This window comes from Aureococcus anophagefferens, assembly GCF_000186865.1.
Source record: "Aureococcus anophagefferens unplaced genomic scaffold AURANscaffold_2, whole genome shotgun sequence".
Classification (NCBI taxonomy): Eukaryota; class Pelagophyceae; order Pelagomonadales; family Pelagomonadaceae; genus Aureococcus; species Aureococcus anophagefferens.
Window position 1 is genome coordinate 3035341 of NW_008705562.1, and position 11798 is coordinate 3047138.

The 11798-nt window shown below is 74.3% G+C and overlaps 1 protein-coding gene across 1 annotated transcript; it reads right to left on the reverse strand.

The window, feature by feature from the left end:
- Positions 1-10358: 10358 nt before the first annotated feature.
- Positions 10359-11516, reverse strand: CHI4 (di-N-acetyl-chitobiase-like protein; the record flags this gene model as incomplete). Its single annotated transcript, XM_009035017.1, has 1 exon — positions 10359-11516. One exon carries the CDS (start codon positions 11514-11516, stop codon positions 10359-10361), a length of 1158 nt encoding a protein of 385 aa, XP_009033265.1.
- Positions 11517-11798: the final 282 nt, after the last annotated feature.

The window sequence follows — 11798 nt, forward strand, 5'->3', positions numbered from 1 at the left end:
CGAGCGTCGACGACGGCCGCCCGTGGACCTCGATGCCCGGCGGCGCGGCCGTGCGCGGAACCGTCGCCGAGAGCGCCGAGGCCGAGGCGAGGAGCGCGAGGGAGCGCCACGCGTGGCTCAGGGTAGGGCTAGCGCTCATCACAGCTTTCTTCGCCCGGCCCATGCTCAGTGCGGCAACTACAACATGTATGCAACCAAGGCTTCAAGCATCGACACGTCCCTGAATTTACCCCCCGCACCGCGTCGCGTTCCGCCGGCTCGCGGCGCAGGCCGGCGTCTCGTCGGGCGTCGACCGCGCGAGGCAGACCTTGGCCGCGAGCCCGTCCCCCGGCTCGCCGAACGCCGCGCCGCCGCGGCGGAGCGAGTCCGCGAGCCACGTCTCCGGGTTCACCGTCGTCTTGCCCGGGAGGCCCGTGACGCCCGCGCAGCGCCAGTAGCGTAAAGCACCGTCCACCAGCCCCGCCGTCGCCGCGTCGCGCTCGAAGACGTTGAACCAGTCGCCGCGGACCGCGACGTTCGACGCGCCGAAGACGTCGCGCGGCGACACGGGCGCCGCGAAGACGAGGTCCGGCCGCAGCTTGGCGACCCAGGCGTAGCGCGCCCCGTCGCGCCGCTCGGCGAGGTTCACGAGGAACATGGCCCGGCGGTAGCGGTCGAAGATGCGCACCGCGCGGCCCGCGGCGTAGTGCAGGTCCGCGGCCCACGCCCTGCCGCCGCAGTGCGTGTCGCCGCGCGTGCCGCTATACCAGTCGGACCGGTTCCACTCGTTGCCGCCGTCCGCGAAGCCGCCGACCCTCGGCTCGTGCCTAGCGAGGACGTTTGTGATGATTTGTTTCCCCGGTCGAACGCTCCCGAACGCGGGACCCGGGGCTCGCGCAGCGTGACCATGCGCGGCCGCAGGACGCCCAGCGCGGTCGCGAGGTCCGCCGCGGCGACGCGCTTCGAGCCGTGGTTCCACCGCGGCTCGCGCATGAAGGTCTTCGTGTCCGGCGCTAATTCGAGATTCGCGAAGACGTCCCAGTTTCCGCCCGTGGACCGCAGGAAGCAGTCCGCCATGGTCCCGTGGACCCGGGCCGCCTCGAGGCCGTCCGCGAGGCCCGCGACGACGACGGCGCCCCGGGGGCCCGCCGCGGGCGGCGGCGCGGCGCCGACGGTCAGCGCGACGCACCCGTTTTCACCGCCGTCGACGGCCGTCGCCGTCGCCGCGCCGCCCGCCGCGGGGTACGCGTACTCGCAGGTCCAGGCCCAGGGCGCCGGCGGCGCCTCGACGACGCACTGGCCCGGCCAGGCCGCGAGGTCGTCGCGGCGGCCGACGCACCGCTCGCCGCGGGACGCGTCGCAGTCGCCGTCCGCGCGGCAGTCGAAGCGCGACACCGGCGCGCGCGGCTCCGCGCCGCAGCCGCGGTGGAACGCGCGCTTCGCGGCGAACTTGGGTTCGACGCTTTCGCCCCAATAGACGTCGCGCGTCGCGAGCGTGCCGTCCCAGAGGCGGCAGCCCGGCGGCGGGCCCGGCGCGTCGCAGGGCGCGCCGCCGTCGCCGCCGAGCGCGCGCGCGAGGTTCGGGAGGTAGAGCTCCTCGACGCACGCGTGGCCGCAGTCGAGGCACGTGCGCGCGTTGAGGCGGCCCAACGGCCCCCGCGCCGCGAGGAAGGCGACCGCGCGCCGCAGCGTCGCGAACGCGTAGAAGGCGCCCTCGTGCTTCTGCACGAGCACGCGATCCGTCGGGAGCTGCTCCGCGATCGCGGCCCAGTCGCCGTCGTCGCCGTCGACGGTCCTGTTGATCGCCGCGAGCGACGCGAAGGCCGGCGCGCGCGCCGCCGACGCGCCGCGTGCGCGGACGAGGGCCTCGAAGCCCGGGGTTCGCCACTCGACGTTCGCGGCGGAAAAGACGACGTGCGACGGGCCGCGCGCGCCGTAGAGCGCGTCCAGCAGCATGACGTTGCGCAGGTGCGCGTGCAGGATGCTCCCGTAGGCCCGCAGCACGGGGACGCAGTCCGGGTTCAGCACGACGCGGCCCGGGAAGGCCGCCGCGAGCGCCGCGCGGTCGCCGTCCGTCGCGCGCGAGTAGCAGCCGACGTGCACCGCGACCACCGTCGACGGCGCGGCGACGGCGAGCAGGTCCCGCGCCGCGGCGCGCACGGCGCAGGCCGCGTCGCTCGTCGCGAGGCTCACGGCGACGAAGGCGCCGCTCCGCGGCGGCGCGGCCGCCGCGGGGCCTCGCGCGCAACAGCCCGAGAGGCTGTCCTCGACGCAGGGCGCGCTCCGCGGCTCGCAGCTCGTCCCATCCGCGGCGCCGGGCACCCAGCGCGCCCGCTCGTAGGAAACCCGCCACGCGCGCTGGCGCGCGCTCGAGGAGGCGCACTCGTCGCGCCGCGCCGCCGGGTCGTACTGCGCCCGCGCCGCGCCGCTCGTCGACGCCTCCCACCACGCCTTCGCCTCCCACTCGCCGCGGCAGCCCAGGGCGAACGGCAGCAGGAGGCGCAGCGTGCGCATCAGCCGCAGCGTTGCATGAGCGCTCGAGAGGGCTGCCAATTTGGGCTGCCCATGCCGCGCACGAACAATGTTGAATTCACCTTTGAGTACAACGCACTCAGTCGGGGACGATGGGGCAGCCCTTTCTGGCGCCTGTCCCGACAAACATGGGGCGAACAACAATCCTGGCGTTCGTGCTCGTCACCCGCGCGGCGGCCCTGAGCTGCACCTACGACGACGTCTCCTGCTCGGACCTCTCCGCCGGAGCCATCCGCACGACGCGCAGCGCCGGCGGGGCGAGCCCGGCCTGGTTTAACGTGTCCGTCTCCAAGGCCGGCGGGACCTGCGGGCTCCACTGGACCTGCACGCAGTCCGTGTGGCCCCACCTGAAAAAACGCGGCACGAGCCGCGCGACGGCGTCGACGGACGCGTCCGCGTCGTTCCGGATCGCGAGCGCCGGCGCCGGCCCGCGGCGCTGGCCCGCCGTCGAGGCGACGGCCGCGTGCGACGCGCACGTGACGGTGTCGGATCTCGTGATCACGGGCGCGGGCATCGTGCCCGGCGCCGTGAAGCGCACCGTCGAGGCGAAGATCGCGTCGACGATCGAGGCGAAGACGTGTCAGGAGGCGCGCGCGCTCGTCTACAACTTCTCGGCCGTCGACGGCGCCGTCGCCGTCTGCGACGCCGACGCGCGCGCGTCCGAGGCCGCGATCCGGCGAAACGGCCCCGCGGACGACGGCACGGGGCCCGTCGCGTGGCGGCGGACCGCGGCGGTGCGCGCGGCGTCGGCGTTCGCCGCGCGCGAGGCCGAGGCCGAGCTCCGGAGGCTCGGCGTCGTCGACGCGGCCGTCGGCGTTTCGCGGACCTTTTCGTCGCCGGCGGCGAACGTCACCGTTACCGTCGACGCCGTCCGCGTCGCGGGCCTGGACGCGGCGACCGTCGCGCTCGACGCGTTGCCGAATCTTACCGTCGCGCTCGCGGCCGCAGCCCCGACGGTCAACCTCACGGCGTTCTTGACGGTCACCGTCGTCTCGCCCTACCTCGCGGCCCCCAAAAGTGAAAAGGCGACGGCGACCTGGCGCCTCGGCGGCGCGACGGTCGCCGGGACGTACCGCGTCGCGCTGGAACCGTCGGCCGTCGCCGAGGCGGCCTTCGCGCGCTACCCGCTGCGCTGCGCGTCGTCGGCGCTCTCGTCCCTGAACGTGTCGCGCCTCTCGGTGCGCGCGGACACCTACGCGCGCGTCGCCGTGGCGCCCGACGACCCGTCGCCGCTCGTCGCCGACGTCGCCGCGGCCGCGACGGACGCGGTCGACGCCTTCCTCGACGGCTTCCCGGGCCTCGTCGACGGCGCGCTCGACTGCGCCGTCGACGGCGCCGCCAAGGCGCTCCTCAACGAGCGCGTCGCCGCCTTCCTCGCGGGCGACCGCGGCGGCGGGTCCTGCGCGCGCGCCGCGGCGGTCGAGGGCGGCTTCGACGGCACGACGACGGCCTACGCGCTGTCCGTGCCCTTCGTCTTCGCTGTTATCGTGTTGACCCTGGGCCTCTACGCGGTGTGCGGCGCCGCCGTGCTCGTCCGGCGCGGCCCGGCGGACGGCGGCGGGTTGGCCGAGGGTTTGCTCTCGCGCGACCACGACGCGTTGTCCCTGAGCGCCGCGGCAGCGCCGGTGGCGAAGCGCGCGGTCCCGTCGATCTTCGTCGGCATCGTCGCCCTGTTGTTCTACTCCTACGTCGCGCCCCTCCAGCGCCTCGACGTCCGCGTCGCCGTAACGTCCGGCGCGTGGTCGAGCCCGCTCCGCGTCTCCCTGGACAACTTCTGGACCTTCGACGCCGTCGCCGTCTGCCTGGACGTGTGGAACTCGGGCGCGACGGCCCTCATCCCCTACGCGACCCTCGCGTCCTTCCTCTGGCCCCTGCTCAAGCTCCTCCTCTCGGCCTTCGCGTGGGCCGCGCCGGCCGCGCCGACGCCGCTGACGCCCGACGCGCGCTTCGCGCGGCTCCGGCGGGCCTGCTACCTCGCCCCCGCGGCGCGCGTCGACCTGCTCGATGTGCTCGACAAGCTCGGCAAGTGGGGCGCGGTGCACCCCATCGCGTGCCTCGTCTTCGTGGCGCTGAACCACCTCGAGCTCGCCGCGCGACTCGCGGACCCGGCCGGCGGCGCGCCGGACGCGTTGAGCGCCACGACGTACCTCGTGCTGCTCTCCGCCTTCTACGCCTACGCGGCGGCGCTCGTCGCGAGCCAGCTGCTGGGCCGCCGGCTTCTCGTCGACGCGCGCGCCGCGCTGCTTCGGGACGACGACGACGACGCCTTGGACGGGCCCCGCGCGGGCTCCTGCAGCATCGGCGACGTCGACGACCGCTCCGTGCTCTCCGTGGGGCTCGACGCGGGCCCGCGGCTCGACGGCCTGCCTCCGAACGCGGCGCCGCTCGAGATCCGCGACGTCGACAGCGACGTCGGCGGCGCCGCGCGCGCGTCCGTCGCGGCGGGGTCCGCGCCCTGGGTCCGCGGGGCCGTCGCCGTCGCCATCTTCGCGACGGCCTTGGTCGCCGCGGCCGGCGCGGCGCGCGTCGCCTTCGTCGTCACGATCCGAGGGCTCTCGACGCGGCTCATGGACGCGGCCGAGGCCACGCAGCGCCGGAGCCTCGCCACGCTCGCCGGGGGGCTCCGCGGGGGTTTCGAAGACCCGCGTGGGTTCGCGGCGGGGTTCGTCGCCGCGGCCTTCGCGTTGTCGACGATCGCGCTGCCGCTGCTGCTCTGCGTCGGGGGCTTGGTCCTGTGGCTCGCGCGGCTCTCGCTCAAGTACCAGGCGCGGCTTCTCGACGCCCTCGAACTCGTCCACGCCTACGCGACGCTCGACGTCTTCGCCGTGACCATGCTCTTCGTCGTCGCGGAGTACGGCAACTTCGCCGAGTACGCGTTCGCGCAGGAGTGCGCGGAGCTCCAGAAGGTGCTCGACGCCGCGAAGAGCCACGAGATCTGCTTCCACCTCGCCGGGTCCCTCGAGGACGGGGCGGCGCTGCTCCTCGTCGCCGGCCTCCTGACGGGGTGCGGCGGCGGACTCGCGCTCCGCGCCGCGCGGCGGTCCGTCGACCGGCGGCGGCGCCTCGAGCCCGCGCCGGCCTTCGTCGACGGCTGGCGCTGGTGGGCCCTGAGCGGCTGCCTGCGCCACTGCTGCTAATACGCCCGTTTACTCGCCGCGCCGCAGCACGTCGCGTAGCCGAACGCGTCGAAGAGCCGCGCGTCCGCGGCCCGGACGACGCCGCCGAGCGCGCCCGCGTAGGCGCCGCAGTCGACGTGGCCCGTGTTCGGCCGCTTGCGGTCGTCGAGGCCCATGGCCACGGCGGCGGCGTCGTTCGTCTCCGACGCGAGGGCCGCCAGGGCGGCCAAGTCGACGTCGCCGGCCGCCGCGGGCGCGCGCGCGACGTAGCGCCGCGGGCAGGCCTCGAGGTCGACCAGCAAGGTCTCCGTCCGCACCCAGCAGTCCGCCAGCGCGTCCGGGTCGAGCTTCGTCGCGATCTCGCGCGCGAAGTCGTCCGGCGTGCACGCGTCGCTCGCGCGGCGCGCGCGCGGGTCCGTCCGCGTCATGTCCGTGTCGATGCAGTCGTGGCGCAGGTACGACGTCCAGATGTGGTAGGAGAAGTAGCCCAGCCCGCCGCGCCGGGTCGCGGCGACGTAGTCCCGCAGCACCGCCGGGTCCGGCCCCGCGGCGGGTCCCGCGAAGAGCTCGCCTTCCCGCGCCCACGTCCGCCGCGAGTCGTTCGTCTCCGGCTTGAAGGTCCGGAAGGGCACGGTTTCGCCCTCGGCCCAGGCGCCCCCGAAGGGCTCGTTGAAGGCCTGCGCCGGGTAGTACTGCGCCAGGCTCGCGTAGAACGCGCAGGGGTTGCGCATCGTGCCCACGAAGAAGCTCGACGCGAGCGAGCCGTTGGACCGGTACGCGCAGGGCAGCGGCACGTTGTCCTCGACGACGGCGAGCCGCCGGCGGTCGACGACGCGGTCGAGCACGTTCGAGAGGAAGGACCCGCCAGGGCTTCGTCTTCGACACGAACGCGCTCCACCGCGCGGTCGTCGACGCGGCCGCGGACAGCCGGTCCGTCGTCCTCTTCGAGGTCGACGGCGCGGCCAAGTCCGACGCGCTGCAGAACGCGAGCGAGCGGCACCACCCGCCCTGCCCCGGCTCGAGCCGCCAGTACCTCCAGGAGCTTCCGTAAACGCTAGCACATGGACCCGCAGTTCGGCGCGCCGCACCCCAGATGCGTGCCACCCGTCGACGACGACCCGACGACGGACCCGTTGCCCACGAGGCGCGTCGAGAGCGCGTATTTGTGGCGCCACAGGGCGGTCACGTACCAGGAGAACATGTTGCCGCCGAGCGGGCTCGTCCGCGCGCAGCAGGGCGCGCCCGCGCCCGCGCACGTCTCGAACGCGTCCAGCGACCCGCCGAGCACGTCCGCCGCCGCGTCCCGCGGCAGAATCCAGAAGTGGTCCGGCGACCCCTTGCCGCCCGAGTACCAGGTGCTTCGGTCGTAGGCGCAGTGGGGGCCCATGTCGCCGCCGAAGAGGATGTCGGGCCGCGAGAAGACGACGGCGTCGTAGCGGCCGTCCGCCGCCTCCTTCGCCGCGACGAGGGCCCAGGCCGCGGCCATGGACGACCACCAGTTCCGCGCGCGCTGGACGTACTCGGGCTTGCCGAAGGACGTGCCCGCGACGCAGTCCGCGAAGCCGGCGACCATCGACGGCGGCGCGGCCGCGTCCCCGAGATCCGCGGCGACGGCCACGTCGGGCCGCAGCCGCGCGACCATGGCCCGCCACGCGTCGCTCCCCGCCGCCTCGTCGCCGCGTAAAAAAAGAAACACGGCCGAGCCCGGCGCCGCGGCCATGGAGTCGACGACGCGGCGGCGGTAGCTCAGCTGCACGTCCGGCCGCTCGAGGAAACCCCGCGCGGCGCCCGCGACGACGAAGGCGACCCGGGGCGCGGCGCCGGCGCAGCTCGGCGGCGCGAGGCCGCAGGGCAGGCCGCCCCAGTCCTGCCAGGCCGCGATGCCGTCGTGCTTGTTGCCCGCGAGGTGCGCGATCGTCGTCGCGGTCGCCGCGGTCGTCGGCGCCTCGGGCGGCGCGTCGCCCGGCGCCCGCAGCGCCTCGAGCGTGATCTCGTCGAAGATCGCCGCGTCGATGCCGACCTCGATCAGCGACGACGACGGCGTCAGGCGCCCCGAGAAGACCTCCTTGCGGAGTCCGTTCGCGACGATGCCCCCGACGTCGCGCTGGACGTAGAAGAAGACCTCGCCGTCGCGGTGGTGCAGGCCGCAGGCCGGGTGGCCCGTCTGGCGCACGCCTGACGGGTCCACGGGCACGAGGTCGACGTAGGGCGTCCACGAATCGCCGTCGCGCGAGAACGCCGCCGCGATGGCCGCGCGGTTGTCGGGGCCCTTGCTGACGTAGGACACGGGCGCGAGGGACACGAGCACGTCCGGCCGCAGCGGGTGGGGCGCGACGCAGGCGAAGTAGACGCTGCCGACGTCCCGGTCGTAGCCGGGCACGACCATGGGCCGCCAGGGCCTCCAGCGCAGCGACGCCGCGGCGCCCGCGTCCGCGCGCCGCGACGCCGCGAGGAACGCGCCCGCGTCGACGCTCGTGTACTGCACGGCGCGCACGCCCGTCGCGTCCGGGAGCGGCTCCAGGTTCGCCCGGGCGAAGACGTGGAGGCGGCCTTTGAAGACGGCGATCGACAGGCGCCCGTCGAACTCGCACCAGCCCGCCTCCGCGCCCGGCAGCGACGCGTGCCTGTCGACGCAGCCGGGGATGCCCGGGCCGCCGTCGAAGACGGGCGCGGCGCCGAAGAGGGGCCGGATCCGCGGGTTCGGCCGCAGCGAGTCCAGCGCGTACGCAAAGACGCCGCCGTGCGTGCCGTCGTAGAGCCCCGGCCGCGCGGACCGGCCGCCCAGGAGGAGCACGCTCGTCGACCCCGGCCACTGCAGCGCGGCCGTGTTGTGCGCGACGTCGCTGGCCTCGAAGAGCAGCTTCGGCCGCTCGCCGCGCCCCGGCCCGACGCCGGAGAGGAAGAAGCTCGCCGCGCCGTCGACGGTGCCCGTGTCGTGCACGGTGTCCGCGCGCGCGAAGAACCAGGTCGTGCCGCCTTCGACGATGGACGTGAAGTAGCGGTCGCAGACGTCGACGGGGTAGCAGCGGGAGACGATCGAGGGGTCGACGCCGTCCCGGACGGCCGCGGCGGCGATCTCGGACTCGTCGCGGCAGTGGACCGTGCGGTTGTTGTGCCACCGGTAGTCGACGGGCGTCACGCGCGCGCGGTGCAGCCGCAGCAGCGTCGAGAGGATCTTCTTCTTGTCGTTTTTGGCGTCGAAGTGGTTCGACAGGAGGCGCCGGCGCTCCGTCGCGTTCTCGCCGTGCTCGCCGCACGCCGCGGCCGCCAGCGCCGCGAGCCACAGCGCGGCGCGAGCCATCGCTTGCAACTGTCCGCTTGCTAGCCGGCACGCGCCATCGTGTCCGGCGGGCAGCCTTTGGAAACTCAACAACGGTGATGAAGCAGCAATGTTGAAGCTGTCGATCCCCAGATCTCGTGGGGACTCCGTCGAGCGTCATCGAGTTACGCCGCACGACGCGAGGTGGGCCTCGTAGGCCGCGGCGTTGGTGTCGAGGTGGCGGAACTTGCGGACGTCGCCGCCGCGCGCCGTGCGCCGCGCGAGGTCGTCGTCCGCGGCGCTCGCGCGGAGCGTGCACCGGAAGGTCGCGAGCAGCGTGCCGTCGAAGTCCGGGCAGGGCACGTCCGGCGGCGGGAGCCGCCGCGCGGCCGCGGCGGCGACGGCCGCGGCGACGCGCGGGCTCGGGTCGCACCAGCGCCAGCTGGCCCTCGCGCGCGTGAGGTTCATGAGGACGTGGTTGTGGTCCAGGGGCGCGAGCGCGCCGCCGCGGAGGAACACGTTGTTCGGCCGGTCGTAGTTGCCGAGGACCGCGTCGAGCGCCTCGAGGTCGCTCCACGCGCGGCGCTCGCGCGCGCGCAGCGGGCAGAGCGCGCGCCGCGCGCCGGCGCAGAGCGGCCCCTGGAGCCGCAGGTACCAGCGCGCCGGCGCCGGCAGGCGGTCGAGCCCCCGGGGCTCCCAGCGCACGAGGACGCCCGGCACGCGCCGCGCGTCGCCGCGGGGCTCGGGGGCCGCGGGCGCGCAGCCGGCGAGCGCCGCGGGCGCCGCGCCGAGGGCTTCGAGCGCGCGCGGCGAGACGTAGCGCGGGCAGCGGCTCGCGAGGGCGCCCGCGGACGACGGCAGCGTCGCGTTCGCGAGGAGCTCCGCGGGCAGCGACGCGAGGATCGACGGCGGCGCGCCGGCGACGCCGAGCGCGGCCGCGACGGCGCTCGCCGCGACCTCGCCGAGGGGCTCCTCGAGGTGAGGGCTCTCGCCCTTGCGGCCGACGCGCGTGAACGCCGACCGCAGCGGCTTGAAGAGCGCGCGCTCGCCGCCGTCGAACGTCACGAGGTACTTGACCGTGAGCCCGGAGCCGACGGCCGTGCGGTCCTCGACGCTCGCGATCGTGGCGCGCAGCGCCGCCGATTGCAGCGTTTCGTAGCTGCTGGTGGCTTGGTGCCGCGCCGTCACTCGGCTCCGCGCGCGCGACGCGACGACCCACGCGACGAGCAGCCACGGCGCCTTGCGCCAGACCCAGGCGAAGGTGTTGCACCAGAGACCGAAGCGCCGCGCGCACAGGTAGGCGCGCAGCCTCGCGCGCGCGATGCACAGTGGATTCGCTGCTGCATCCATTCTCACCTAGCCGCTGGCCCTTGGAGCACCGAGCTCTTAGCCATGCTCGAGTACTTATTAGCCGGCCGGGTGATCATCCTCTATCAGATTCGCGGCAAAACTTGATGAAGTGCACGTTGAATTCAACCGTACGCGGCGAACGCGTCGAGCGACGCCCACATCGCGGCGGCCTCGCCCGGGTCGCCGGCGGCGAGCATGCCGAAGCAGAACGGCCCCACGCCGGCCAGGCCGGCGCCGCGCGCGAAGGAAAACTTGGCCCGGAGGCTCGCCGGGTCGTCGTACCAGTACTGGACGACGGCGCCGCGCTCGAGCGCGTTGAAGAAGGGCGCGTCCATGTTCGCGTCGCGACGTTCGGCGGACGTTTGGACGGAGGCATTGCGGACCACGGCGCGTAGCTTCGCGTAGTCGACCTCGGAGCCGGCCGCGTCGGAGCAGTTGACGCCGCGGAACGGCACGCTTTCGATGTCGCAGTACCTCCCGTCGAGCGTCGCGCCGGGCAGGCACTCGTAGCGGTAGCCGTACCAGGGCACGCCGAGGACGAGCTTGGACGCGGGGATGCCCAGGTCGCGGAAGCGGCCGATGCCGTGGACCGTGCCCGGGAGCGGCGCGTTCGCCGAGGCGATGCACGCGTCGAAGATCTGCGACCGCGTGTCGTAGTCCATGACGTAGAGCAGGTCGCTCGCGTCCGCGAGGGCGTTCATGGGGTAGCCCCGGCCGTCGACGTCGTCGGGGGTAGAAGCGACGCACGTCGACACCTGGTAGCTCGGGTTCGTCGCGTGTAACGCTCGTCGCGTCGCGGCGACGAGCGCCGCGTAGGCCGCGATCGCCGGCGACCCGTAGGGCTGCGGGCTCTCGTAATCAAAGGTCATGCCGTCGACATACCTGCCCTCGACGAGCGCGACGGCCCTGACGACCCACGCGGCGCGCGCCGCCGGGTCCTCGAGCGCCGTGAGGTTGATCGAGGGCGCGGCGGCGACGACGCGCGCGCCGGCCGCGTGCGCGGCGCACATCATCGCGTCGTCGCCCCAGGCCACGGTCGTCACGTGCGTCCAGTTCACGGCCGCCGGGTCCGTGGCGCCGCTGACGAAGCCGAAGACCTCCCTCGCGGCGACGGGCGGGCCGCCGATGGGCTCGCAGAGGGCCGCGCTCGCGCAGGGGCAGCCTCCGGCCGCCGGGACGTAGGCGTCGGCGAGCGCCTGCTGCCGCAGCGATTCGCGGGCGAACGGATGCGCGGCGGCCGCCGGAGCGGCCAGTGAGAGGAGGCCCAGGGCGACGCGCATCGCAGACACGAGGCAGAATCGAGAGCTCGAGCTCGACTGAGCTGCCCCCGAAACTGCTCCATGCATTTTTCAAGTGGGCACGGTCGGCCGGATCGGTGTCATGATGGGTTTGCTGCCTCGTGCAAAATAGTAATGGGATCGCAGTTCAGCTCGCCAACGTCTCGCAGTCCCGCATTGCCAGATTTGCGCGCATACCTCGAGCAGCAAAAGTTGCGCGCATACCTCGGCCAGCAAACGTTGGCGCTCGTTCGAGAAGCAAAGCAGCCCCGGCAGGACATCATC